The following is a 26,128-nucleotide window of genomic DNA, read 5'->3' on the forward strand; positions in this document are numbered from 1 at the left end:
CGCCGCTCCCCTGCCCGCCCTGCCCGCCCTGCCCTCGGCCCGCGCAAGCTTTATGCATACGTGCTGTGCAAGCAAGACACCACACGCCGCCCGGCCCGGCCCAGCCGCCGCCGCGGTGCAGTGCGCCCTCCGCAGCCTCCCCCGCCTCGCCGACGTCGTCTCCGTCGCACGCGCTGCCGCCATGCCGCCAGGGGGACGGCGGCGACGGCCCGGGGTATCTGTAGCAAACCGCACCGAGGGGTGGCGGCGGGGCGAGAGGGTTGCCGCACGGCGGGGCGCGGCGGGGCGGGCACGGCGCGTAAGACATTACTCAAACGGATCGGCTCCGCGCCGCTCTGCGCCCCGCCAACCGGCCGGGACGACCTGGGCCATGGACTCCGGCCTGAGCCGCTCAGCCATCGCCGTCCTCACTTTATATACGGAGCTGCCCCTTTTTATCCCGGACGAGGAAAAAGGAGGACAGCCGAGGCCTTTAGCGCGGGGTTTGAATAACGCCAGGCCGCACACCGCCGCCACCGCCAGCACCAGCTTATTAGTCTTGGAGGAGGCGCGGTGCAAGGCACTTTCGTGAACGGCCGCCACGGCGCCCCGCGACCACGCGGCGCGGCGAGACGCGGCGAGACGCGGCGACGGGGTGGAGTCGGAGGGGTGCGGTGGCGGCGCGGTGCGGCACGGCACCCTTCCTCATTGCGAATGCCGGCGGCGGTTCTCCGCGGCGGGGCGGGGCGGGGCGGGGTCGGCGGTGCGCGGTGACACGGTGTGCGAGCCCCGCTCCGCTCCTTTGTTGTGCCCCAACAATTGCATTACAGCCCCGGACGTGTGATTCGCGTTTCGCGTGGCGATGCGCGCTTCGCTTGCCCCAGCTTGCCTGCCTCGGCCGAGTCTGGAACCGGAACCCGCGTGCGATGCCTCTAGTGGAGGCGGCCGGGGCCAGCTGCCACCCGCCACGCCACCGGTCAAGGTTCAAACACCCTCCGCGCGCGCTTCCGCGAGTTGGTGTGCTCCGTTCCGCTTCGCGCTTCGCATACGGCTGTTGCGCGTTGCGGCCGATGTGTCCGCATGGACAGGCCCGCTCAGGCCGGAAAGCTGTTTCCCACTGCCCAAATCACTCGACTCATCCAAAAAAAATATGAAAAGACACAAAAACTGCTGAATGGGGGGAGTGGTGAGTGCTCTTCTTCCTCCTGCGTGCTCGCGGTGCTCGCGTCCTGGCGTGGCGTGGCGTAGAGGCTGGAGAGCGATGGCGGAAAAGAGTGGAAGGTGCCGGTGCAATTCCAGAGCACGGCCAGCATGGCCCTGGAGACCCGCGAGAAGCGACGCGCGGCGGTAGGTAGCTCTCCCTGCAGTGCAGTTCAGCCCCCCCCCTCCCCCCCGCTCCAGGCATAGGGAAAGACTAGTCGCCCCGCGGCCCGCGCAGCCCGCGCCATGGAGCCGAGCCGAGCCGGCACCCTTGCAGTATGAATATGCAATTGCCTGAGGCCGTGCCCAGCCCGGCCCAGCCCACACCTTGTTCGTCCTAGCTTTCCCCGGTGTGTCATTTGCAGGAATGCCCCCTCCCCCTCCCCCTTTACCCTTTTTGCCCCGTAACTCCTTCCCCGGGTCTCCCGCAACGTTCGCCGGATATCCTTTCACAAGCCCCCGCAGGCACAGACCCCCGCCACTTTTCCACTTTTCATTCGGTGCTGGGTGACGGTCTTTTTCTGGTACCAATGGCTCCTTCCTCTTTTTTTTTCACCACCAAAAATGAGTGCAATATTTGCCGGTCGGCTCGTATGTGATTTGAGGACAAGGATTTTAAATCATGACAAAAGGCATGTCGATCTGTACACTCCAGTTTAATAGAGTTTTTTGTAAGTACAGTATATAAAAACAAATTTTTACACCAAAATAAGTAGTCACGTAGCATACGTGATAATAGTAATTATAATTGCAATAAAACATCACAAATACATGAAGAATGAACAAACTATACTTTACAAACAGTATGTACACAGATATGAACAATTTTTTTAAAATGAAGACCATAAATAAAGTCTAACCATGAAAATATTACAGATGGAGGAGATGAGTCTAACAAGTTTGTTTCTCTGTTAACTTATGGGTCTCCTTGTAACAATATCAAGAGAATACAGGATAGATGACTATATCAGAATTGATGTGAATCCCGAAGAAAATGAGAAGTTCATTCTTCATGAAGAATGACAGAGCCAGATCACATGCAGTAGGTTGCAGTAGGAGCTAGATTTGGATGCATGTTTTAACAATAAAGGCAGTGATATACAGACCAGACTCCTTGTCTGCTCCCAAGATATACATACATGATTAGTCCAAACATGCCCATAGCACTAATTACCAAGCATTCTGAAATATACTAAGTTATTTTTAAAAACTTAGAAAAACGAACAGCGTAATAAAGAAGACAACATTTTCTGAGAAATTTATTGACAAAAAATATTTGTACAAAGAATCAAGGTAACACTTTACAGACCTAAATGTTCTGAAAAGCACAACAAATCTAAGCTATCACAATTATCCTAGGGAGATTAAGGAGAAATATGATAAATTATTTTGTACAAGCAAACATTATACTCACATTTTATTTTAATCAGCCTAATCATAGAAAGCAGATTTAGCTGATGACCAATGAAGACTAGTATATTACCTATAATTATCTTACATCAAGAAAGAAGTTGACTGTATCTGTACATTGCAGAGTAAATGTACACAATATACATAAATCACATTCTGTACAATAAAATCACTGCCTAGTCTGACAAAATTTCAGTAATAAAAATCTCAGGATAATAAACTAGTCTCAAGAGTTTGACACTTCATTTGAAAAAAAAAAAGGAAAAAAAAAGGAAAAACAAAGTTCATTATTCAACGCGTTTTCAATACCAAACTCTATGTTGTCATGCTTATAAAAAGCAGTTTCCAAGTTAAAAACCTTAAAATTAGGCAAGAAAATATTCTCATGAAATGGTTAAGTTAAATGTCAACAAGAAGAGCACATGGGGAACGCCAAACATGCTCTTTATTTCCTATATTATGCAAAAAGGAATGAACAATATACATCTAGAAAAATTTCCTAATAGAAAAGAGTATTTTTGCCCACTGAAGAACCAAAAACAAACTGCACTAGAGCAGTGAAGCTGATCAGAATTGACTCAAATTGGGCAATTAATGGACAAGACAGAACTGTCACTGCCTTTACAGTTTATAAAGTTCATTACAATATTTCATTTGGCAAATATTGACAACCGGTCAATTCATGTTATCATGATTTTGCTCCCATATTCATCTCAATGAATCAAGATACAAGATAAAACTGAAAAGAATACCTTCACAATTGTTTGAACCTTTGATGTTTCTCAGTTCAGTGCTACTATTTCAACAAAAGGATTTTTTCTTCTACTATCACACTTGAGAATAATCTGATATATTGTAAAAGATTTGTTGCTTAACTGACATTAGGCATCCAACAGAAAAGTTTTAGAAAACTTTGACATTAAAAAACCATGTTTTCTTTGAGCTCTGTCTCACATCACATTGAGATCATCTTCAGCTTGTAGGGCATGTAGGTTTCTTCCACAGTGTAGCCAAACTTGTCACCTTCTTGGCCGTTCCATGGGAAAACGAGGGCGTTTTGAGGATGCCTGACGACACGGTCCGGGCCTTGGCTTGGACCTGCTGGTGGTGTGCCAGTGCTATCATCATCGACGGCATTTTGTTGGGCAGCATCCTGCCACTCCAGAAATTCGCCAATTCCCATCCCCAGCCCCAGCTCAAGACTCTCACCTTTAAGACAAAAGAAAAAAAAAGAAGCTTGGATTAGAATGGATTACTGAGACTTTTGAATTCATCCCTGAATAGATTGAATAAGATATACATACCAGGGGCTGGGGAATTGTGTTGTCAGTCGTCGTCCTTCGGTCTCACATACACTTCACCGAATTTGGCCATGTATTTCTTAATGAAGTCTCGGGCTTTGTGTTTAACATTGTCATTGCACTCTAAGTCATCAACATTCCTGCAGTGCTTTAATTCTTTCAGCATCACAAAATGGGTAAGCTAGACAAAAGAAAGAGAGTGTGTTAACAGAAATACAATATTCAGCACTAACTTTAAAAAGGAGTCAATCTGTGCCACTTACCTTTCTAGCTAAGTGCTTGAAATCTTCAGTATTGGTAATACGACCCATTTTACAATCAGGTTTGCGGTATGGATTCAGATGTGTCACTATCACACCTGCCATATTTAGTCTAAATTGGTCTTTGATGCGACGTGCAGCATCACTAGAAGTATCTGCAGCAACAGTTACAGGCTTTTCAAGTGAGTACACAGTTTTAGATTTGTCACTGTCTCTGTGACGTTTTTTGCTGCTTTTGCCATCTCTATCTCTCTGTCTCCTTTTCTCTTTCTGACGACGAAGCTTCTCCTTAATCTGCTTGTAAACTTTAGGATCTGTTCTCTCCTCGTCTCTTCGAGGCTGAAATTTTAAAAAAAGAGCACGTTAGCTAATGGACAACAATACTTCATTTAGTGGTACTAATTTGAATGAAGGGTTAGTAACTCACACTGATGATATGCTCTTGCACTAGTCCTACACGCCGTTTCTTTTTGGCATCCACGCCCGGTCTAGGACTGAAGTTGGGATAGTCTGGATCCGCCAGCATCAGCTGTTGATGGTGAGTCGCCATTCCTAAGCCCTGCTCGACAACCAAGGGCATGTCCACATCCGCCTCTGGATCTTCCTCCTCCTCTTCCTCCTCTTCTTCCAACTAAAATAATTAGAAAAAGAAAAATATGTTTCATTACAATGATGTTTTTTTTTTTTTTTTTTTAAAGAGAGAGAGAGAGAGAAATAAAACCAATGCTTAAAAAATCTTATGTGGCTCTCAAGTCCAACATACCTTGTTCTCCTCAGGCTCGCTAGAATCTGACTCCTCCTCTTCATTTTCGTTTTCATCTTCATTTTCCTCTTCGCTAGAACTTGAAGAGGACTCACTGTCTACAGTCTCCGGGACAGAGACAGGCAATGGCGGTGGCTCCCATTGAGAAATTCTAGTTTTCACATGGTAGTAATAAGTGCGGCCCTCAGCATCCTTGGCACATTTCCACTTTGGTGGAAGCTTCACAGGTACAGGGGGTGGCAAGTACTGAGCGGCTGGTTGCTGACTTTCCGCAGGAATTCCAGAGCCAGCATAAGCCTGTGGTAGAGCATCCTAAAACAGATAATTTTTGGTCAGTGCAAATTTTAAAATATGGCAAATTGAAGTACAGCAAAAAATGCTGTGCTTACCTGGGCTCTGAAAGAATCCTCAGTTCCTTGCGGCAGTTGGTACGTGGCTGACTGAGGATCCACAGCTCCCGCCTGCACCATTAGGGATGTATCTGCAGTCGTGGCGGTGGCACTAGAACTGTGGGGAATTGCCACCAACACTCCGGGGGAGACTCCATTTGGTACAGGTGACACACCAGGTATTCCAGGGGGTAAGTGAGTAGGATCATAGGGTGACGGCTGAGTAGGAGCAGCAGTGTACATGCCAGGGAACGCGGCTGCTTGAAGCTGAGTCGGTATCGGACTGTTGGGATCAGTTGGGAACAGTACAGGGTTTTGACCAACTTCAGATTGATATGAGTTTTGTGGAAGATTAGGATCTGGAAAGAATTGAAAAAAATTAAATTTGCAGAAATATCATGGATAAGTTTTTCAAGAATAGAACAGCACCAACCTTGGGGATGAGTGTACGCCACCCACTGATTGGTTGTTGGGTTGTAATACTGAGAATTGAAAATGGCAGCAGTGACGTGAGGATCCAAGCTCAATTGCCTGCACCTTTCCTCATGATAACGCCACCACTCTTCCTGTGCATGTCTCTGAGCTTCCGCATCCTTCTCCGCTTGAATGCGTCTGGCTTCTCGCTCTTCCTCCTCCTGCTGAACTTTCATAGCAAATGCTTTCCGGCGAGCTTCTTTACTTAGTTTGACATCAATTTGTCTATCATCTACGCGGGGAACTTCCTCTAAAGTCCTGGGACGATCTTCATATCTTCTTTCGTCGTGTCTTCTGTCTTCGTACTTCCTCTCGTCATATCTTCTGTCGTCGTACTTCCTTTCTTCGTATCTTGATCTCTCTCCATAGCGAGATCGTTCGTCATGGCGCCGATCATCGTACCGAGATCGTTCCTCTAGTCTCGGGCGTCGGTACCGGTCATGTTCGGGGGACTCCCTTGATCGTTTCCTCCGGTCATCTCTATGCCTGTCATACCTGTCGTAGGACGGCTTCTCGTCATCTTTGTACCTTTCATCTAACTCTCCGAAGTGCTGGTCAGCTTCCCTTTCATGTTCCTTCATTTGTTCTATGCGCTCTTTCTTGGGAATGCGGAAGACTTCCTTCAAGCTGTTCCATGCCTGCATTATGAGTGCAGCCAGTTCAGCGCAGGCTTTGGCTCCAGCATCAGAGCTAGCTACTTCTTCCTTTGGTTCTCCATCTACTTCCATGCCAGAGTCCAAAGGTGGCTTGATGTCAGCTGATGGTGCATCATTCACTGGAGATATTGTCTTTTTCTCATCAGACTCGACTTTGTCTGACAGGTCATTGCTAGATTCCTCTTCAAATGCTCTAAAAAAGGGAAGGGAGAAACATTAATACATTGTATTAGAAACTGTAGGATTAAAAACTTTAACCAAATTAAAAAAATATCTAAAGAAACAAATAGTAAATACCTGTCAGCATCTGGAGGACTCGGTTCAGCACTCAGTTTACACTGAGACCATCTTTCAACTACACCCCATACTTTACTATCCATAAGCATAGTTTTGTTTGGTATAGGCAATTTCTTTAAGGTTCGCAGAATCTAAAGAGAAGGCAAACACAGAAGCAAAGCGGAAGTTAATATACATTCAACCTTCTTCTGTTCACTGCTTTGGTTGATTTAAGGAAATATTACCTCTGTTTTTGCTTGCACATTATCAGCTGTTCTAACATCAATCATCCAACTCCAAATGAGGCGCAAACCATGATAATCTAGGAACAACCGGCAACAGGCTGCTTCTCCATCTCTTAAAAGCTTCAATAATTTCCCTCGAGAATCAACATCTTCTGCTCGTACCATAAGCCTACATAGTGTCAGTGTGTGAGCACGGCTCTTCAGTCCAGTGGAACATAACTTTTCAATTTCTTCTTCAAGCTGAAATTACAATAACTTAATTAAAAACAGCATATTCTCAAAACATGCACCACACACAAATCATAAAATGTACTCACATCTATATCCTCTCTACGTTTGTCCTTGTCTTTGTCTTTATCACGTTTCTTCTTTGCAGAATCTTTGTACTTCCATTCTTGCCACTGACTTTGGCTCTTCTCAGAGTCCGGATCTCCTCCAATCCAACCGCGGCAAGAACTGGTCTCACAGTAACATCTTTGAGCATCCTTCCCATACCTTTGGAACTGGTAGTCAAAGGTGATTTCCTCTCCAGCTCGGATGGATTTTGTGGTGAAAAACCCAATGCGAAGTTCCCCATTCACAGTCCACTAAAATAAATCAAAAGTTGTTAGTAACATCCAGAAAAGGGACATACCCCCAAAAATTTGTAACAAATCATACACTTATTAGATAATAATATAAAATACAAAGCAGTAATCAACACTTGAATTTACCTTTTGAGTTTCAGCATTGGGCTCACAACTATGGTTTATGAATCTTGAAATGTTTCCCTTGGTGGTAGCATCAATAATTGCATCAGATTTTAGGGCCATAAAATAATAATGTTTGTTTTGGTCTTTGGAATACTCTTTGGCACGTTTCCGGAATTCCTTTGGATCCAATACTTCCCCCACATACTCCATTATGAACGAGCCACTGTCAAAAGAGAAACACCAAAGAACAGTCAGTGACATGAAATAATTTGATCACCAAAATTAACCAATATTCTAGAAAGAAATCCACTAGATAGATTGATTCATTGCAAGACACACACCCTGGAAGATCCTCTGTTGTTCGTAAACCAAAGCCTTTCTTTTCAGTTTTAAAAACCTCGCATTTGGCATATTCAGCAGATTGAAATCTTTTGTTTGAGCACATGTTCTTCACAGGACACCGAGAACCACTGTAATAGATTTTACAAAACATATGAAGAAAAATACAAACAGAGAAATGATAAATAAGAAAAAGGAAATTATTTACCATTCAATCATAAGGAGTCTGTTAAGACAATCTTCTCCACATCCCATTTCAGACCGAGAAATTTCTTCTTTACTCAATGAACAATCGCAAACCATACGCTTTGCTTCTTTGCTTTTAATTCTGTAAAAACAGAACGAAAAAACAAACTTACAATTAATGCATATTTGGTGAATGTTGAATGGAATTTACATAATGGCCAGGAGTCAAAACAACACATTGTAATGATAATTTTAAAAATAATGTACCTTTCAGTCAAATATAAATTCTCCTTCAAGATTTCATAACCTTTCAGTCTTTCTGAAAGTTCTCTCTGCTCCTCTTCTTGTTTAGCCTTTAACTCTTTCTCTGACAAAATTCTACTAGAGGCAGGTGGGGTGCATGCCATGGGAGGTTCAGGTGGTTGGGAAGGTGAAGGGACGGTGGTTCCTATATCTTGGTCTGAAGTGGCCATGCCTCCCATTTCTAGCTCACTTGATCTCCGCCACCGTGATTTCACTTTGACTGGCATAGAAACTTCTGCAAGGGAGGTGTTTGAAGAAGAGCGATTTGATGAGGCATTTGTTGAAGATGAGGGATTCTCTTTGGTGGAATCCACAGAATCTGAAGACGAATTCTTTGGTGTAGTTTGTTTCTTCACAGCAGGTGGTGCGCGGATTCGTGTACTGCGGCGTACCGTCGGACTCCGAGACCCACTGTCTGATCCTGTAGTATCACTACTGCCACTACGATTACGAAGAAGATTAGCAGCTTTAAACTCTTCTTCAGTTAATTTTGATTCCTTTCTGATTGGTTCTATACCCAAATAAGCGTGCCCATCTTTGGAAGCGGGTTTAACTGAGATTTCTTTCTTTAGGGTGACGGAATTTAAATCTACATTATACAGGTTGCCCCCAATGCTTGAAATTGGCAATTCATTACAACTAACTTCTTCCTTCTTACTTGAACCGCCAGGAGTAAATATTGAAGGTGAATCATCTATGCATATCACATTTTTTCTTGGAGGGGTAGTTAATCCACAATTGTTTTTAATCACAGAGCTTTCAGGTGTTTTTGTTGGCGACTTATTTTTCTTAGGATTACCATACACATGAATGGGATTCCCTTTCAGTCTAGAGTTCATGTCTACATCCATATCGATTTCTTCACTACTTCTTCGGGTAATAACACTTTCTCTACGTTGATTAGTAACTGAACTTTCTTGCTTGTCTTTACTAACTTCACACAATTTACGTTCCACTGCCACGTTTGCACTTCCACAGTTAAGACCAAGAACCATTTGAGTTATCTCATCGGGAGAAAGTTTATTTCTCAGGGCAGATTGGTCATCATCCACTTCCCTGTCTGACATGTCACTGTCAAGGGTTGATGGATGCCGGCTGGCTAGAGATGACATGTCAGGGTCCAGTCCTTCACTCTTCTCTGTGATACCAGAAGATGAAACGTTATTCACAGCAACATCTTCAGAGGCTTCAAATGTCTCGAAGGTTTCTACAGTCTCATCTACCTTTTCCATCAGAACAACCTCCTCTTGCCCTGATGCATCGTCCGACTCATTGCCCTCATTGTCTACCTCTTCCACAGCCTCCACCTCCCAGATAGTTGCACCATCTTCTTCAGAGTACATCAACTCTTCATCAACAACCTGCACAATAACTGTGTTTTGATGGTCAATTTCATCCACCATCCCCTCTTCAACCTCAACTACAATTGTTTCAGTGTCGGCATCTTCCATGCCTTCCACATCGTCAACACTGCAACCCCCCGTTTCACCTTGTTCGTGTGCCAAGACCACTTCCAACAGTTCAGTGCCATCACAAGCATCATCATTTCTGGTGTCTTCATCCATTTGAACGTCTTCCTGGTCGTGACTTGAACCCTCAGAGTCCACAGTAGGATCATCGTCCTGTGATTCTGGAGGCAAGCAATTGATTTTACCAAATTTCTTGTGTACAACCGTAGTTGAGGGAGACATTGTTGAATCTTTAGAGGCTTGAGATGAATAGGTAGACCTCACTTCTTCATCATCATGACCATCGTCAGACTCCGAGTCACCATTCACATTATTGTCAGATAAGCCATTCACTTTAGGACCACGACATTTTTGCATAGGCGACTGCTCACTCTCATCAACTTGGGATTTTTTTCTCCGGGCCATCCTAACAATTTGATGATAGATGGAGTCACGTTGAGGGCTGCAAATAAAAGAAGATTAAAAATTAATTTGGGAACTGGAACAATCACATAACCTCACTACAACAAAAATAATGTTTGCTATGAAAATTTTGTCACAATTCTCGGCATTATATTTTTAGTATTAATTGAAAAAATGATACGAAGCCACACATAAAAGTCACTAATGATTTGAATATCTCACAAATTTGTATATTGTCCGACAAAAAATTAAAAACTCATGAAAACAAAAAGTTGTAAAATTTTAAAAAAGCTTTTTTAGGGAAGAGGCATGAAGACTACAGTCAATTTCTCAAATTTCAGAGCTAAAACAAGTAAATTAGTCCACAAAAATGAAATAGGAAAACTTATTCCCCTCCTAACCTCCAAAAACAGCAAAATTACAAGGAAAAAAATAAAAGTCAACCCTTTATGAGGGTAAACTAACTCAAAATATATAGACACAAGATAGACAATGATTTTAAAGCAGGACTTATAAAAGCAATATTTCCAATGTAATTAATAACACACAAACCCCAATCAAAATGGGAGGGGGCAGATGAGCAGATAATGGATTTATATATAAGTTTCCAAAAATTAGGAAGGATACAAATTAAAAACGACTTTTTCTGAGGACCAACACAACCAGTGAGTGCTATAGTAAACTTAAAATACGACAAGAAAAAAGATTTAAAAGCAAATAGCCATTACCAAAAAAACAGGGCATGGTCCTGTACCCATTGAGTTTCTGAGGCCACCTAATAAATCTCTATTGAACCGTGCTAAGGGGCTTTGCCGGTCGGTTGTAGGTTTGTAGAATTCAACCACAACACAGATGTGACTTGAAAACAAATACATTTACAGTTGAAAGAGAATATCCTGCCCCAGAAAAACGAAAACGAAAATGGTACTGACTGAACTGGACAGGGACTGTTCCTGTCTATACAAATCAATACCAAGTTACCGTCTAAAGAACTAAAATTGATGATGTCATAATTAACAATACTCTGCCGAGGCCCCTCGAAACAAGCAAATCACTCGGGCATGCTACGAGGGATATGCAGAGGGATGTGTTGATTGCTAGTGCCCTTTGGGTAACTGCTGTAAAATCTCACATGCTGACCGCCTCCTCGGCTCTGTACGGCTGGGCAAAGCCGGGTGAGATCAGAAAAATACTGAATAGATTCGAGCCATAAAAACCCCAATGTTACAAGAAATGCCTTGCTCCCTGAACAAATATGAATAGCCTTCACAATATATTCATATGGCCTCAACCTCTCAACAGACAGCTAGGTTCGAGACCGACGTGTTCCTTTGGCAGAATAATTTTTACCTTCACATTGAATCATGAGGTCGCCGTCTAGTGCAGAAAACAAACCATTTCGTTGCGTGCATAAAAAATTTCATCTAGTTCCTCACGAATTCCATTAATCATTCACAACATCGACGAAAATTAGTCGGACGCTACAACAGCAACGCCATATTTCATGATCTTCAAACACGAACGACACCGTACCAAAAACATCGACGTTAGCAACCTGGTAAAGATCTCATAAACAAGTCGATTTTGAGGTGATTGTGTCACAAATACAAATCTTTGAATTGTCGAGTGAAAAAACGGCTAAAATTGTCATTCTCTAGTCGAAACTAACTCCAAATGTAAAGGTCAGTGGGCAAACTTGACCACAAAGTGGCAAAAGAACAAAAGCAATCACAAAGCAAAGCGGGGCAGACGACACAAACTTGAAAACATGTGTACAACATAACCCTCCTCTCGAATCTTCTGTGATACTATTTTTGTTCCAACTTCTTGGTTATCGTTAATCAAAATATTTCCAGAAGCCTTTTGAACCCTACAAAGATATGATTGTAATTTTGAAGTGCAGAAAATGCCGTCACGAGTTAGTGAGAGAAACTGCCACTCGGCATATAGTTGTCTCTTTCCATGGGGAAAGGCTTGATTTACACTCCAAAGACGCTACTTGCTCCAATTCTGAACAAGATTCTTTATATTTCCTTGAAGAAACAGGAACGCCGTGGATTTCAGATATTATCGAAAAGGTGCCTATCTCTCTACCTTACTGAATCCTTGGATCTTGTCGTCTTTGTTCCTTGTGTTCCTTGGTGATTGTGCTTTCAACATTTGAATCTCATCTCCACCCTATTGATTTATTTGTTTGTGCTTTTTCAGTGCGATTGGACCAAGGGAAAGCTGAACTGTCCTAACTGCGAAGCTCGGGTTGGGTCCTTTGACTTTGTGTCGCAATCCAAGTGTGCCTGCGGCTCCGCATTACTTCCAGCTGTTCATCTAGTTAAAAGTAAAGTGGATACATCTTTCCAGGACAGCAATGTTTTAACATCATTGAAAACATAACTGTGAACATATTAAAGGAATTGTTAAGTGTTGTGAGTAAAGAACAGTCAGTAATTGAAAAACAATATTCAACATTTTGAATTTTACTACAATTTGAAATATTTGAAATATACATCATTTTTAAGAGGCTTGAATGAACAAAGTTGCCGGATCTATTGAACAATATGTTCTTAACAACCAAAGTCAATGAACACCAAAAGAACAACTTTAGAAATAGAATCAAAAAAACCTAGGAATATAATAAGAATTCTGGCAGTATTCCTCTACACATAGTCAACATTGCAGAAGCTCCACTATGTTAAATAACATTTCTGAAACTGATTCAGTCTTAGCTCAAGGAATACCACATTTAACAAAACAAAAAGTACTACAGTAAGTACTATCAGGATGTTAGAAACTAAATAAGAGATATGATGACAACAATTAATGATGGGCATTTACAGTCCGTTCATAAAATGATAAGAACTTCTTCACATAGGAGAAAAATTGAATCGACAAGCCACTAGGGCAGGCTGACAAGCTCTTAAGCTCATGTCTTCAGTTCAGCCAGTCAAGAAAGCAAAGTGAAGGATGGCCAGCTAAATATTTGAGGGAGTAAAATCTTAAATTTCTACCAACCCTCAACCAGCATTATTTACATCAGAAAATTATGCCTAACTTAAATATCACTTGTAGTTGTTGACTGTCATGAAGAGATTTTTTTTAAATCTATGCCAGCAACATTTTTAACGCCTTGAGGCTTCTTCCACTACAGCTGAAACAAAAATGCAGAGAATTTGTAAAAAATGATTATTGGTACTCAAAATATTTCATAATGGGAAGATTAATTTATCAATAAAAGCCAAGAAGAAAAATTTAATTTTTTACTCACCTTTCCCATCACAAGCCACAACTTTTACTTTAGACACTTTCGCTATTTCCTGCACTTCACGAAATTCTACATCGTTTAGCATAAAAGTCCAAACATTATCACAAAATCTGTAAGTGTTCAGTTTTCCTGCCTGAAAATGAAACAAGATTATTAGGTACCGTTTCAGTTAACATGAGAAACATGTCACATTTTCAACAACATTACCTTAAAAGACAACCGTGATCGTACTCGACCAGCAAGAGCACTGTTCACAGATTTATCAAACTGCAAAAGGACCTTCATTGCTAATTGTGGAGTGATTTGACCATACTGCAATACAAAAATAGGCAAAAATTAGAAAGGATATGAGATAAAAACTCTCAGATACAGTACAAACTAGTGGCTGTAGCTAAGTTAAAAAACTGAAATTACCTGAATGAGTTCGTCCAGACTTTCTTGAAGTGTACTGCCTAGTGTTGTATTTCTATACAGTTGGTACGTCATTTTGACCTGGAACACGTTCAAACATAAGTTATCAAAGATAAACAAGGACATCCTGACATGTACCTAAAATCAATTCCCATTCATTCATAACCTCTACTTTTCAAAAAATTGAGCACGGATTTGACTGCAAAGCCCCATAAATTTAAAAAGGATAGGACATATGTCGTAAAGAAGCAAAAATGTAGGTTCAGTTTATAATGGTTTGAGATAAAGAAAAATCACAGAAAATTGACAGAGAAAAGGTGTTTGGGTTCCTTAGTGCAAAGAAGTAGGACATTACTGAAACTTGCAGCAAACAATACGGTAATTTAGCAGATACAGAAGGAGGCTAATTGCAGAGCTCTTAAGCAAATCCACAATTACGCACAGCGTTAATGACAGTACTCAAATCTTTGACACTCACTAACCTAGTTGTTATCGGCTGCCGGGCATCTGAATCTGAATGTTATGTTTGTTGGAGTGTGTTTTGCTTTGCAAAAACCGGAAGTTACCAGTTTGGCCAGCGGTTTTAAGTTTTCTCTCTGTTCCAAAATGTGCGTTGGACTTGTAGTAAACCAAAATTAGACTTACGAAGGAAGTGAAAAAGAAATCATGAGAAAAGGGCTTCTTCCTCATGAAGGAATGCAATGTGTGAAGATCTGAATCATCATGACAACCAAAGGCTGAGGCCCAATCTAATGGACTTCCCCAACTTGAATTCTGTTCAATCTAGCAGCAAGTAGTTTCAAAAGAATCATATTTTAACAAATTTTATGTGCTGTGGCACAGTTGTATTTCATAACGGAAACATCGTTTGTACATTAGGTCCATTAACAGATGTAGACAGTGAAGATGAATGAGCAAGTTGCTGAAAACAGAAAGGAAAGCAATGGAGTATTTATAAATTTTTAGAATATACATTACTCATTACGTACTTTACAAAAAAAATACACATATATATATTTTCAATAAATACAGAGGTAACTGAAAATGGCCTGCAAATGGCTTTCTTTCTGAGGCAATAGCAACTATTTAACATTCTAACAGAAACGTTTCAGAAAACAGCATTGGAAATACTTCAATAAATAGCGGCAGTGTAAAAGTACTTCACATTGCATTCAACTTCTAAACACAATGAATGTTATTGGCTCTATGAAAAAAAAAGAAAAACCTTGCTCATGATTCCCCTTCAGTCAAAATTTCACACTCATTCAAATCTACATTGGTACATTAAAATTGTCCTCACAGAGGTAACTGCTAATACTTAAGCACAGAGGTACCTTCCTTTACAATTTACTCAATTGAGAACATTCACATATTTAACATTATCATTTGCCAGCTACATCCAAAAGGGTAGAAGTGCTGTTGACTTACGTACTACAACCATTGAAGAGAGGCATTTGTTCACTTATAAACAAAAGATTGAAGCAAACCTACTTTCTTGCTATTGGAAGGGCACAACTTTATACTGGCAACAGGAAAGCTAGTGGGTACCCTTGTGCTGTGGCAAATATTAACACTTTACAATAAATATTCTTTTTAAAATCTACTTTACACTTCTTTAAGAAGGAAAACTGAATACAAATAACATTCATTATGCATTTTGTACACATTGGTTGATAAATTTCTGCACAGCATCACATTTTCAAAAAAATGAACTAAAACCATGAGTTATGGTACACCGGATATCAAATACTTTGATTAGAAATAATAATTTTCATAAAAAATAAAACAACAAAAATAACAGATAACATGATAACATAATTTGTTGGACAAGTAATGACCCTGTGTAACTATCATCTTAACAAGGTGGAACTGGAGTTTCATCACTGTCACAATTGAATATTGATGCCAGTTGGACTGGATTGGCAGGTTTAAATTGTAAGTCTTGTAATAACTTGCTGTTTCATTTTTTAATTTCCTATAGCAGCATGGAGTGGGGCTTCTCCAGCAGCTCCCTGAAGGCAGATAGCCACTGGGCTCCAACAGCTCCGTCAATGACACGATGATCACAACTAAGTGTGACAGACATAATGTCGCATTTCCTGAATCTGTTGGCAAGAAAAACAGAAAAAAGGACGAGTGTCAACTGTTACAAAAACAAGCAAGAGATCTTTGCTTATTTGATAATTATTTGTTCAAGAAGACATACCCAGATTCTGAGTCTTTGTCAGGGAGAAGCTGTGTTCTTGTTCCTCCAACAGCCAATATACATGCTTGAGGGGGATTCACAATGGCAGCAAAGTTCTTGACTCCAAACATGCCAAGGTTAGAGATAGAGATGGTGCCACCCTACACAGAAGAGAGGAAGGATTATTACAAAGATTGCAATACATATACCTAAATCTTTCAAACAATGCATGTAGACTGTCTCACCTGGAATTCACTAGGCTGAAGCTTGCCCTCCTTTGCCTTGGAAACAAGCAAGTTAGTTTCTTGCCTGATCCTAGACAGACCTTTTTTGTCAGCTCCAAATACAATAGGTGTGATCAGGCCCTTGTCTGTTGCTACAGCTATACTGACATCAACTGAATGGAATCTGAAAAGAAATGTGTGTTTCATTTATGTTTTGTTTTTCTTACAGATCACAACTCTAGTTCACATCTAATTGTAGAAGCTTGACTACATGAATTAATACTTACTCTCGAATAAAGGTGTCCATCCATGCAGAGTTGGCCTCAGGGACCTTCTTGCATGCCAGGGCAGTTGCTTTGACAATGAAGTCATTTACACTGAGTTTGACACCATCCTTTTCTGTCATACTATTGAGCTTCTTACGTAAATTCAATACTTCGTCCATTTTAATATCGACCGTTAAGTAATAATGAGGAATTGTCTGAAGAACAAAATTTATTTTTAAGCGTATTCAGGGAACATGTAGATGCCAAGAGCCTTCAGTAGGACTTACTTGTTTGGATTGAAGAAGTCGCTTGGCGATAACATTTCGCATGCTAGAGAGGGGAATATCAGTAAATGAACCAGATGGTGCCGCAGCAGCTGCAGCAGCGCCAGCTGGAGCCGCCGCTGGTGACCCTGAAGTGGCTTTGGAGAGATCTGCAGCAGTTACGGATCCAAACAGGCCAGACCCAGTACCTACAGACTGCAGACAAAAGCCCATTCAGAATCAAATCATAATCCAACAAGAAAGAGAATTGGAACAGACTCACTGGTTTACGTACCGCTAAGCTAAGCCCCTTTTCAGCAGCAAGTCGCTTGGCGAGAGGACTGGCGTAAACTCGGTCTCCAGCACCTGGAGCAGGGATGGAGACAGAGGGGGCAGATGGGGGTGGTGGGGGTGCAGCTGCCCTTGGAGCAGGAGAAGGGGTTGGTGCGGGGGCAGCAGGCGCAGCCTTTGGTGGGGCTGGAGCACTGGAGCCGTCGTCCTTGTAGTCTTTGAAAGCGGCAATATCTGATTCATTCTCGACAATAATGCAGACCAGCTGAAATAGGCAATGCATGTGATCAGATAAAACAAAAACTGCAGGAAACAACAAAAATAATCAATACTGTTAAAGTTACAGTTGTTCAGGTTCCCTTGACTCACCTTGCCAATCGGCACCTCTTTAGTTCCTGCGGGGATGATGATCTTCGCTAGGTAGCCTTCCTCTGGGGTCTCAAATCCCATCGTAGCTTTGTCTGTTTCAATCTCAGCTAAGAGATCTCCTTCATTGAGCTTGTCACCTAAAGTTAGTAAAAATATTGTCATTGATGAAAATGAACTCGTGCTAATTTAATGAAGCGCATTGCAGGCCCAGTGAAAAGAGACCAGAGCAAGGTGACATGACGGTGATGCAACATACCTTCCTTTTTCTCCCAGCTGATAATCGTACCCAACTCCATGGTTGGCGACAAAGCTGGCAGCAAAACTTTGTTGTGGGGAGGTAAATCGGGACAGTAGTGTCGCACTGGCTGCCGAGTTTCCACCAAATGGTGGCTTCCAGTGAGGACACATGGCTGGCTAACTTTTAAACTGAAAATTAAACCAACATCACTTTAGCTGTCAATGTCATTATGAAGGAGCCAGGATGAAATGTCAAACAGCCATCATCAATATCCTTCAAATCATCAGTGTCGATATCAGCTTTTTCGCACAGGGTCGCTTGGCGAAACTGAGTCGTATGCAAATTGACATGTTCCAATACCAGAAAACACATCAATTCTTTCTCAATAACTAGGTTATACTGTCAGGATATATCGAACAGAAAGTGGAATCCCTGGGGATGACTTTTAATTCAAGGAGTGTAGAATTGGACAAGAGCCAAGAGCATCTTGGCTGGTTGCGATATGGAAGTCTAGTTTAAGGTCAAACGGATAAGACTGTATGTGGCCGTAACAGGAAGGTCACACTAACCCTACACCAGTCTCCAGATTACCTGTGGAATTGGCAAGCCTTCACGCACGCTGGGCCGACGAGGCGCACGGAGGTCGGCTGGACTGCCCTCTTGCAGAATTGCACCACTTCATTTCGAATCAAAGTTTTTCGTAACATGTCAGAGCTTTCGTTTGAGAGGTGAGGGTTTGAAGGAGGACCAGAGGGAGGACAGACGGGCAGCAGACGACGGCAGAAGACAGATGGACCGGAAAAGACTTTCACTTGTTTCGACGCAGAGAACTCGCGCGACGGCGGATGTGTCGTTTCGCGGGAGCGCGCGCGTTTTGAAGTTGGGAACGGCGTGAGCCGGGGGAAGACCGAGCAGTACTGATCACGCACACAAGCAGGGAAATTCGTTTCTCTGTAAGAATTCATGTCGGTGGTGGGGCGTGCGGTACAGAAAGGTGGCTTAAAATGAAATCGAAACAGGCCGCCGGTGAGGTAGGCCACCCAACGGGCACCTCTCAAACGTATATTTTTAAGCAGAGGAGTTACTGTAACTTTTCCAAAGTGTAAGAGGACCAATAAAGAAGAACATCAATTTTACCGTACTAATCACAGTATTTTTTACTCATAACCAAATTACAAAGTTTGTTTTCCAGTTACACAGCGGAATAAAACTTAACAATCATGAGAGATCTTGCTTGTAAGAGATCAATTTGTGCAGAAAATTTTACTGTGAAACTCTAGAGACAAATCATTTTAGTTGAAAAAAAAATTTCTTTGGCAATTACTAAAGTTTTATACAATCCACAAGCATATTCTATTATATCCAAACAACATAAATCAGTGGTCCATAAAGATGATTAGACTTCACATCCTCTGGATAAAAATTTATTTAAAACCAAGCAATACTACATAAATTTGAGAATTAAAATTAGGATAGTTAAATCTATCGTATACAATATATGGAAATCCAGCAAACTTGCCAGAGAAAAGTCATCTAACAAATAAAAGAGACATTAGCTATCTACTTTTACCTAGAATCAATAAATTAAACACAAGATTGGAGCTGTTTCAAAAACATTTGAGACGACAACTCTCATGATAAAGGAAAATTTCAAACTTAAAAATTAATCATAGTAACAATGACTGAATTGTTCACAATTCAATGGTGACCAATTCATAAAAGGAACAAGATCCTCACCATGTCATCACTCAAATTTTTCCAACAGCCATCAGGCATGCAGAAAACAATTAAAAATTGTGGTTGGATCCTATCACAGAATTTAATAGGGCACAGTACAATGTTTTTGTTTCATTTTCTTAGAGGGACAAAAATTATAAATTGCAATTTGCATTAATGATGTTTTCACTGCTGTCCAGGTGTTCACTTGCACAATAAGCTGGTTTGACGACCCAGAGCAGGAGTTTAGGAACTAAGTCAGCCGCAGGCCCAGTAGCTTTCATAGATTTCACATCACCTGGAACGAACGACTTTTAACATAAGAGGACTGTCCCACAGAGTTGTACAAACTTCGGATTGAAAAGACTCCAAACTCACCTGAAGCATCATGCTTCCCTCGTAGGCTGTGCCAGGCAATAGCATCACAGGCGAAGTCACTTGTCCAGGCTCAACGCATAGCATACTGCGGTACTCCTCTGCGCACAGGTCTGACAGCCGCTGCACGTCCTGGGACCAAGGGTTCCAGAGCACTGAAACAACACAGAGCAGAGTCATCAAAATGATGTCGAAACTGAGTTTGAAAACAGCCGAGAAACAGACGGGAGCCTGCTGCACTATACATACCTGTGTCCGCCAGGTTGTACTTGAGGACGCGCATCTTGCGGCCGGACACCACGTTGGTGACGATGTGCTCCGACGGCGTGTTCCGGTACACCCGGTCGGTCCACTCCGTCACCTGCACGCCCTCGCTCGCCTCCTGGAAGACGGCCTCATCCCGCGTCTGCAACAGGCCGACAGGTCAACGGTTCAAATACCACTTTATTTTTATTTTTTTGGGTGGTTGGCCGCGAGGGCCAGAAGACCGGTGGAGGCGGTAAAAAAAAATATCGCGGACGCGTTTTGAGCTCCAGAGTCGCTAAATGGGACTCGAGCTGAGCGTGTGACCCCCACCAATGGATTGCTGTGCAGTCGCGTGCAGTACCTTGTCAGTGTAGGTGCAGCCGCGCAGGCCGGTGATCTGGCAGCGGGTGACGTCGGGCACCTTGAGGTAGGTGTGCAGCAGCAGCTGGAAGCACAGCTCCCGGTCCCTGCTCGGGTTCACCACCTGGACGTGGCAGTGCAGCTCCTTCTCCCGGAGGATGAGTCGGTACGTCACGCGGAACCTGCAACGTCACGGGTTCGAATCACACCCGGAGCCTTTTTTTTTTTTTTTTAGCCCCGAAATTTGGGCGTTTGAACGAGACGGAGACGGTCGGAGGCTTACGCGTGGTTCCAGTAGTGCTGCGTGTGCTCGTTGTCGGTGAGGATGAAGGCGGCCTCCACGTCGCCGGTGGCGGGGTTGCGTTCCGGCGGTCGCTCCAGCGTCCAGGGCAGGACGCGCGCGAAGCCGTGCTGCGGCCCGCACGGCCACGACCCGAAGTGCGCTGCGGAAAGAAAAGAAAACGCCACGGACATCGCAAACACGCCGGATTCATTTCCACGGCGCGGGAGGGAAGGCCCACAAAAAAGGAGAAAGGGAAAAGAAAAAGGGATCTTTTCTTTTTTCTTTCTTTGCAAAGTGTACAGTTAGGATTACTGGGAAGAACAGAAAAAGGAAAACAGAAGGACGAGCCCTTCCCCGGGGGGAAGACGCGGGCAACTGTCACGATGACTGCTCTACGTGAAATCGTGGCCGCGGGTTTCAAATACCCGCGCGCGCCCGACTCTGTTTTTGCTCTTTGGCCTTTTACTTCGACGGGATGATCGAGCAGGAAGGAAAGTTTTGGACTTACGAAAGACGAAGGGGATGCCTCCTCGGATGGCCTTCTTGCCGTCGAACACCGCCTGCTTGCTGCAACAGAAGCGGGTGGCCGTCAGTTCAAACTAATCCAAGGCGGCGGGAAAGAGAAAGAGGGAGGCGCGGGCAGGCGGGCACACTGTACAGTCGTAGTACAGTGTGGTGGCATCGACGTATCGAACTCGCGACCGGCGCGAAGCGCGAACGCCTCGTCGGGGCTCGCCAGGGTTATCAACTCGACATGCATAAAGCATCAGCCACTTGAGACCCCAGAGCTAGAGACGTCACGGATGAGCTGAGGTGTGGGAGCGGGGAGAGGGGGAGGGGGGCAAATCAGTGACTCGGACTTTTTTGTCGAGCTGTTTCGCTCTTTTCCCTTTTCTTCGGTGTAATCGAATTGGGAGCAGATAGACGGACGGACGGACGGACAGACAGGCAGGTGCGACATGCCGTGCCGCAGTTATGAGAAGTGCTCCGGCGGCGTTTATTGCCGGGTAGCTGCGAAGACTCGTTGCGTCGCTCCGTCTCAGTCGCACTCGCGGGTCGTCCCGTGGGGGTGCGAGGGAGATGGCTGCAGTAGCCCTTTCCCCCGGCCCTGTGCCGCCGCTGTGCCGCTGCTGCATCTGGCCGGCAGCCCTGTGTGCACTGCGAGCTGTGTGCCCTCGGTCCTTCTCGGTCGCGGCAAGGGCCCAGGGCCGCCCAGGGCCGCCAGGGGCAAGTGAAGGCATTTCGGGTGCAGGCAGTGCGGGCACACTGGGCACAGGTAGAAGAAGGGTATGACTGGGCGGTCTTCGTGCACTCGCGCGGGAAGGGCCGGGAGAGGGCCCGTCTAAGATTTACCAACAGTGCAGCCGGGACCTGGAGGACAGTGTAGGACGCCGGGGGACTAACAGTGCAGGACTCTAGGCCGGAGCGGGGAAGTCCACGCTCTCGTCCTCGCCGGACAGGTCAATGGTTGGACACGGGCCCGCCTCCAAGGTGGCGCCTCAGGTCTCGGCCTCGTTGGTGCACTGGATGAGCGCGGCTAGCGAGGCAAGGGAGGCAATAGCCAAGGCGGCGGTTGTTCAAGGGGCCTAGGGGCCTCCAGGGGGTGCTGCCGGGGCTGCCGGCTGCGGGGCTCGTCTGCGGCGGCGTGGCCACGGCGTGGCGGGCCGTCCCCGCTAAGCGATGGTAATTTGTAGACGCCCCCTGCCCCTCCGGTCCCCCGGTAGCCGCCAACTGCCTCCTACGCCCCCTCGAGTCTTGCTGGAGTCCTGCTGGAGTCTGGAGGACTGTGGAACGGATCGGGAGCAGAAATTAGGTCCTACAGTGAGGGAGGGAAGGGGGAAGGGGGCTGAGCCGGATGACGGCGGGGCAAAAAACCTGGACGGCGTGGCGGGGAGGGGCGTGGCGGGGCGTGGCGGGGTGGGGCGGGGCGGGCGGGGCGAGTAGATTGCGTTCCGGGCAACAGAGGCGGGGCAAAAACACGTGGGCGCGGGGCTCGCGGGCGGGGTGGGCGGGGGTGTAGCGGCGGGCTGCTATGCTGTGCTCTGCACCAAAAAACAAGTGGCTCTGGCTGCTGGAGGAACGGGGGGAGGGAGGGGGGTACTTTGCCCCTGGTGCACAGGCAAACAGTGTGCCACAGCGCGGGCTTTGGCCGCTCGGTCGGTGGCAAGTGCTGGCCAGCCAGGCCGCCCGGTTCGAGAGCGGTTAGTCGTTCTGTCTCTATCGCACCCTTTTGGACAGCCCCAGAGTGCGACGGAGGACAGAGCGAGGAAACGACTGTTCTAACATTGGCGGTTCAACGTTGAACCCCCCACAGTGTGTACAACGTCTACGCCGAACGCAGGGCGGTGCACCATGACCTAGATGCATGCCGACGGGGAGGGCAACGCGTCGCCGCGGCGGCCGCGGCCCGCGAGGCGCGGACAGGACAGAGAGAGAGAGAGAGAGATGGAGATACAACAAAACACAAGGCGTTCGCGCACTCTCGCACCCCTCTTAGTTTCCCATGCCGAAAGGGGTGACGACGGCGAGGGGGTGAGAGGGGAAAGGGTTAAGACAGCGCGAAGACGCGCGGCGGGCAGGCAGGCAGGCGGGCAGGCAGGCAGGGCGCGGCAGTGCGGCGGCCAACACAGCCAGCACTGGGTGCACTCTAACTCGTTCATAAGAAGCCGCGCTGTACTGCTTCCCCGCCATTTGTCACGCCAGTTCGAGCCGAGCAGAGCGGCGGCCGAGCCGAGCCGAGCCGGGCCGAGCCGCGAGCCGGGGCGGGGCGGGGCGGGGCGGGCGGCCAGCCATCCTGATGGGATGGATAAATGAAGCGGGCCCGCTGAGGGAAGAGGGAAGGGCAGGGCAGGGATGGGGGTAAGCAAAAACCACGAGGGCTGCCTCCGAGTCGCCGAGAGACACGAGAGGGCGTTGCTCTCTCTATCCACGTCCCTCGGGAACGCTGCAACCACGGCCGGCCCAAAATTCACTTTGAGCGGCGGCGGTTCGGACTTCGGACGCGGCCGGCCGCGTACACTGTCTGGCCGCGCGTCCAGTGTCCAGCGCGTCCGGCGTCCCGTCGACGTGCTGCAACTCCACTGTTGGAGGACGGACTTGGAGAGCGATCTCCGGCGCCAAACAGGTGCAGGGGGCGCCGCGCCCTCGCCCGCCCCAGGACCGCCCAGGAGCCCGCCAAGACCCTCCTGGTCCGCGACGTCCTCGTGGCGTGAGCAGCCACCGCGTGCGCCTATCCGGTGGGCCTATCCGGCGGGCCTATCCGGCGGGCCGGCGTGGGGCGATGATTAATCGCTCCTTTAATTGCTGCCTCGAAACTCGGGCCGCTCTCCGCGCCCCGCCGCTGCAGCAGCACGCTGCACTCCCCGGAGATGGACGGCTCGCACGACACACGACACGCACACAACACGGGCTGGGCTTGGGGCTTTGGCGACGCGTAGCCAGCGGAGCGACGCCCCTGCCGCCAGCGCCGCCGCTGCTGGCCTCCCCCGAGTACACGGCGCGGGGCGGGGGCGGCGGGGGCGGCAGGGGCGGCAGGGGGTTGCAAAAACTGGTGGCTCGCAGCGCGCAGCACAGTGCAGAGCAAAAACAGGCTGTGCGGAGCTGGGCGGCCCGGCAAGGCCCCTTCGCAAAGGGCCTCACAGCACAAACGGGCGCAAACTGCAGGCCAGAGGGACCTAACCGACGCCTACGGTGGGCGAGGCGCGAGGCGGTGGGTCATCGCCTGCCTCGCCTGCGCAGTCTTTCCTCAGACGCACTCGAGATTAGACGACCCCTTGATGGGTTGCGACAGAGCGGCGGCCGGCTTCTTCTAACGAGGCTGCTGAGCTGAGCTGCCCCCGCGAGGAGCCCAGATAAGCCCAAGACCTGGCCGAATGGTCCAGATAAAAACTAGAACACAATCACAACACTCGAGGTGTCCGCAGGAACTATCAGGGCTAGCAGAAACTACGTGTGCAGTTTTGGATTTTGTTGCGGGGAAATGACGAGGAGTGCTAGCCAGCTTTCCGTAACCTAGGCATTGCTCTGACAAAATTAACGGGTATTAACTACGGAAAAGATATATCCCATGTTTCAGTTTAAATACATATAAATGCCTCTCCAATACTTCTAATGTTTAATGCATGCATAAGGTTTCATTAGCAAGACAATTTATTTTGTCCTCACATACGCTCAAAATGCTTTGCGTAACAACACTATTTTGATCACATTATTGTTTTACCATAAGTGCAAATGATAAATACAACACCACAGAGAGACTGTCAAAGACTACAGCAGTTAAAACCAAGTCAGAAATTACTTTCCCCCACCTTAATTCTGACCAAGTCCCAAGGTCGCCTTAAAGCAAAGCAGGCCTTAATTTTCAAGCAGAGGCACCTGTTGAATTTAGGTTAGGTGCGCCGCGCGCGGACGGCTAGGACGGGCCGCGCTGTGGAGTACTCACCTGACAAACAGCTGCTCCTGGTTGTTCACCCTCCACGACACCACGGTGGCGCCTGCGGAACACAAACACGCACACATGCATCATCGGTCAGCGAGTCGATCAGCTGACCAGGCTGGCCGTCGGGGCGCGGCGCGGCGTCGCCTGCTGCAGCAGTGCTGCAGTCGCCGCGCCGCGCTGCACCGCGCCGCGGCCTGACCAGTCTCACTCACCGTGCAGGTTCACGGTGCACGTCGTGTTGTTGCCCCTGTCCAGCATGACCACGCTGGACGCCATGGTGCTGGTGGCCTGCACTGCCCGCTGCACCACTGTTAGTTCCGCGCCGATTCACAGCTCGCCGACGACGGCGCGAAGTCGAGGACGGGACGCTCCTGACGGCGATGTACGCCAAGATCCCTGACTCGAACTCGACTGGCCGGCCACTGACTTTGAAAAGGAGGCGCGCCGCGCGCCGCCGAGCTCCCGAGGGCTCCCGAAGCGGCCGCGACTTCGGGTCCTCTTCGGGTGCGCTTCGGGTCCGCTTCGGGCGCCGCGTTCGGCGCGCTCCGGGTGGTGCTGCCCTCTGTCGGCCGCAGCGCGAAGTGTCCTTGCCAGCGCGCGCCGTTCAAACGCGGTCGCCGATGTGGCGGTGTGGTGGTAGTCCCTTCCCCCTTCCGGTGCCCGAGTGCACGCTGCACGCGGCCAAGCCCGGTGTCACCGGCCAGCAGTTCATCCCTAATAAATCGCCCTGGTTCGCGGACCTCGGACCGGTTCCGTTTTTCCCCGGCGGAGCTTTCGTGCGGCCCGCGCGTCGAGGTCTCCCAATTTGAATACGTATCGCGGCCACACTAATTTGCGAAACGGGCCAAACCCTGGGCCCG

The 26,128-nt window shown here is 46.6% G+C and overlaps 5 protein-coding genes across 9 annotated transcripts; 1 reads left to right on the plus strand and 4 right to left on the minus strand.

The window, feature by feature from the left end:
* Positions 1-3,012: 3,012 nt before the first annotated feature.
* LOC117647380 (histone-lysine N-methyltransferase SETD2) lies at positions 3,013-11,947 on the minus strand. The gene is made up of 15 exons (XM_034389104.1): positions 11,695-11,947; positions 8,438-10,384; positions 8,193-8,312; positions 7,987-8,115; positions 7,667-7,868; positions 7,271-7,540; positions 6,954-7,193; positions 6,730-6,860; positions 5,736-6,625; positions 5,303-5,661; positions 4,914-5,225; positions 4,578-4,781; positions 4,154-4,489; positions 3,894-4,071; positions 3,013-3,798 (listed from the first exon to the last, which is right to left on the minus strand). Exons 2-14 carry the CDS (start codon positions 10,345-10,347, stop codon positions 3,916-3,918), a joined length of 5,259 nt encoding a protein of 1,752 aa, XP_034244995.1. The 5' UTR covers positions 10,348-10,384; positions 11,695-11,947; the 3' UTR covers positions 3,013-3,798; positions 3,894-3,915.
* Positions 11,948-12,083: 136 nt separating this feature from the next.
* On the plus strand, positions 12,084-13,284 carry LOC117647387 (E3 ubiquitin-protein ligase RNF180-like). The gene is made up of 2 exons (XM_034389111.1): positions 12,084-12,422; positions 12,553-13,284. Exons 1-2 carry the CDS (start codon positions 12,225-12,227, stop codon positions 12,733-12,735), a joined length of 381 nt encoding a protein of 126 aa, XP_034245002.1. The 5' UTR covers positions 12,084-12,224; the 3' UTR covers positions 12,736-13,284.
* A 155-nt stretch (positions 13,285-13,439) lies between these two features.
* LOC117647388 (transcription initiation factor IIA subunit 2) lies at positions 13,440-14,652 on the minus strand. Of its 5 annotated transcripts, none has more exons than XM_034389112.1 (5): positions 14,497-14,652; positions 14,018-14,095; positions 13,811-13,915; positions 13,607-13,736; positions 13,440-13,489 (listed from the first exon to the last, which is right to left on the minus strand). In XM_034389112.1, exons 2-5 carry the CDS (start codon positions 14,087-14,089, stop codon positions 13,461-13,463), a joined length of 336 nt encoding a protein of 111 aa, XP_034245003.1. In that variant the 5' UTR covers positions 14,090-14,095; positions 14,497-14,652; the 3' UTR covers positions 13,440-13,460. The 5 variants fall into 5 exon arrangements, with proteins under 5 accessions (XP_034245003.1, XP_034245004.1, XP_034245005.1 ...); XM_034389113.1 differs by lacking the exon at positions 14,497-14,652 and adding an exon at positions 14,370-14,492; XM_034389114.1 differs by lacking the exon at positions 14,497-14,652 and adding an exon at positions 14,457-14,486.
* A 170-nt stretch (positions 14,653-14,822) lies between these two features.
* Positions 14,823-18,645, minus strand: LOC117647384 (dihydrolipoyllysine-residue acetyltransferase component of pyruvate dehydrogenase complex, mitochondrial). The gene is made up of 9 exons (XM_034389107.1): positions 18,442-18,645; positions 17,869-18,038; positions 17,613-17,749; positions 17,248-17,508; positions 16,977-17,168; positions 16,711-16,904; positions 16,445-16,607; positions 16,221-16,360; positions 14,823-16,119 (listed from the first exon to the last, which is right to left on the minus strand). Exons 1-9 carry the CDS (start codon positions 18,555-18,557, stop codon positions 15,990-15,992), a joined length of 1,503 nt encoding a protein of 500 aa, XP_034244998.1. The 5' UTR covers positions 18,558-18,645; the 3' UTR covers positions 14,823-15,989.
* Positions 18,646-18,981: 336 nt separating this feature from the next.
* On the minus strand, positions 18,982-25,704 carry LOC117647386 (putative glucose-6-phosphate 1-epimerase). Its single transcript, XM_034389109.1, has 8 exons — positions 25,481-25,704; positions 25,272-25,323; positions 21,339-21,397; positions 20,831-20,990; positions 20,549-20,729; positions 20,191-20,347; positions 19,945-20,096; positions 18,982-19,864 (listed from the first exon to the last, which is right to left on the minus strand). The coding sequence occupies exons 1-8, from the start codon at positions 25,542-25,544 to the stop codon at positions 19,856-19,858; spliced, it is 834 nt and encodes a 277-aa protein (XP_034245000.1). The 5' UTR covers positions 25,545-25,704; the 3' UTR covers positions 18,982-19,855.
* Positions 25,705-26,128: the final 424 nt, after the last annotated feature.

This window comes from Thrips palmi, unplaced genomic scaffold (genome assembly GCF_012932325.1).
Source record: "Thrips palmi isolate BJ-2018 unplaced genomic scaffold, TpBJ-2018v1 HiC_scaffold_2, whole genome shotgun sequence".
Taxonomy (NCBI): Eukaryota; Metazoa; Arthropoda; class Insecta; order Thysanoptera; family Thripidae; genus Thrips; species Thrips palmi.

Coding starts and splice junctions, on each gene's coding strand:
- LOC117647380 (XM_034389104.1), bottom strand. CDS start 10,347: ATGGCCCGGAGAAAAAAATCCCAAGTTGATGAGAGTGAGCAGTCGCCT. Junction 7,869..7,986: donor ACAACAGAGGATCTTCCAGG/GTGTGTGTCTTG, acceptor CTCTTTTGACAG/TGGCTCGTTCATAATGGAGT. Junction 4,072..4,153: donor TCAAGCACTTAGCTAGAAAG/GTAAGTGGCACA, acceptor TCTTTTGTCTAG/CTTACCCATTTTGTGATGCT.
- LOC117647387 (XM_034389111.1), top strand. CDS start 12,225: ATGATTGTAATTTTGAAGTGCAGAAAATGCCGTCACGAGTTAGTGAGA. Junction 12,423..12,552: donor TTTCAGATATTATCGAAAAG/GTGCCTATCTCT, acceptor GTGCTTTTTCAG/TGCGATTGGACCAAGGGAAA.
- LOC117647388 (XM_034389112.1), bottom strand. CDS start 14,089: ATGACGTACCAACTGTATAGAAATACAACACTAGGCAGTACACTTCAA. Junction 13,737..13,810: donor GATCACGGTTGTCTTTTAAG/GTAATGTTGTTG, acceptor TTTCATTTTCAG/GCAGGAAAACTGAACACTTA. Junction 13,490..13,606: donor TGTGGCTTGTGATGGGAAAG/GTGAGTAAAAAA, acceptor TTTTTGTTTCAG/CTGTAGTGGAAGAAGCCTCA.
- LOC117647384 (XM_034389107.1), bottom strand. CDS start 18,557: ATGTTACGAAAAACTTTGATTCGAAATGAAGTGGTGCAATTCTGCAAG. Junction 18,039..18,441: donor AAGGCTTGCCAATTCCACAG/GTAATCTGGAGA, acceptor TTTAATTTTCAG/TTTAAAAGTTAGCCAGCCAT. Junction 17,750..17,868: donor CAGCTGGGAGAAAAAGGAAG/GTATGTTGCATC, acceptor TACTAACTTTAG/GTGACAAGCTCAATGAAGGA.
- LOC117647386 (XM_034389109.1), bottom strand. CDS start 25,544: ATGGCGTCCAGCGTGGTCATGCTGGACAGGGGCAACAACACGACGTGC. Junction 21,398..25,271: donor CAGGAGCAGCTGTTTGTCAG/GTGAGTACTCCA, acceptor CTTCTGTTGCAG/CAAGCAGGCGGTGTTCGACG. Junction 20,991..21,338: donor AGGCATCCCCTTCGTCTTTC/GTAAGTCCAAAA, acceptor TTCTTTCCGCAG/CGCACTTCGGGTCGTGGCCG.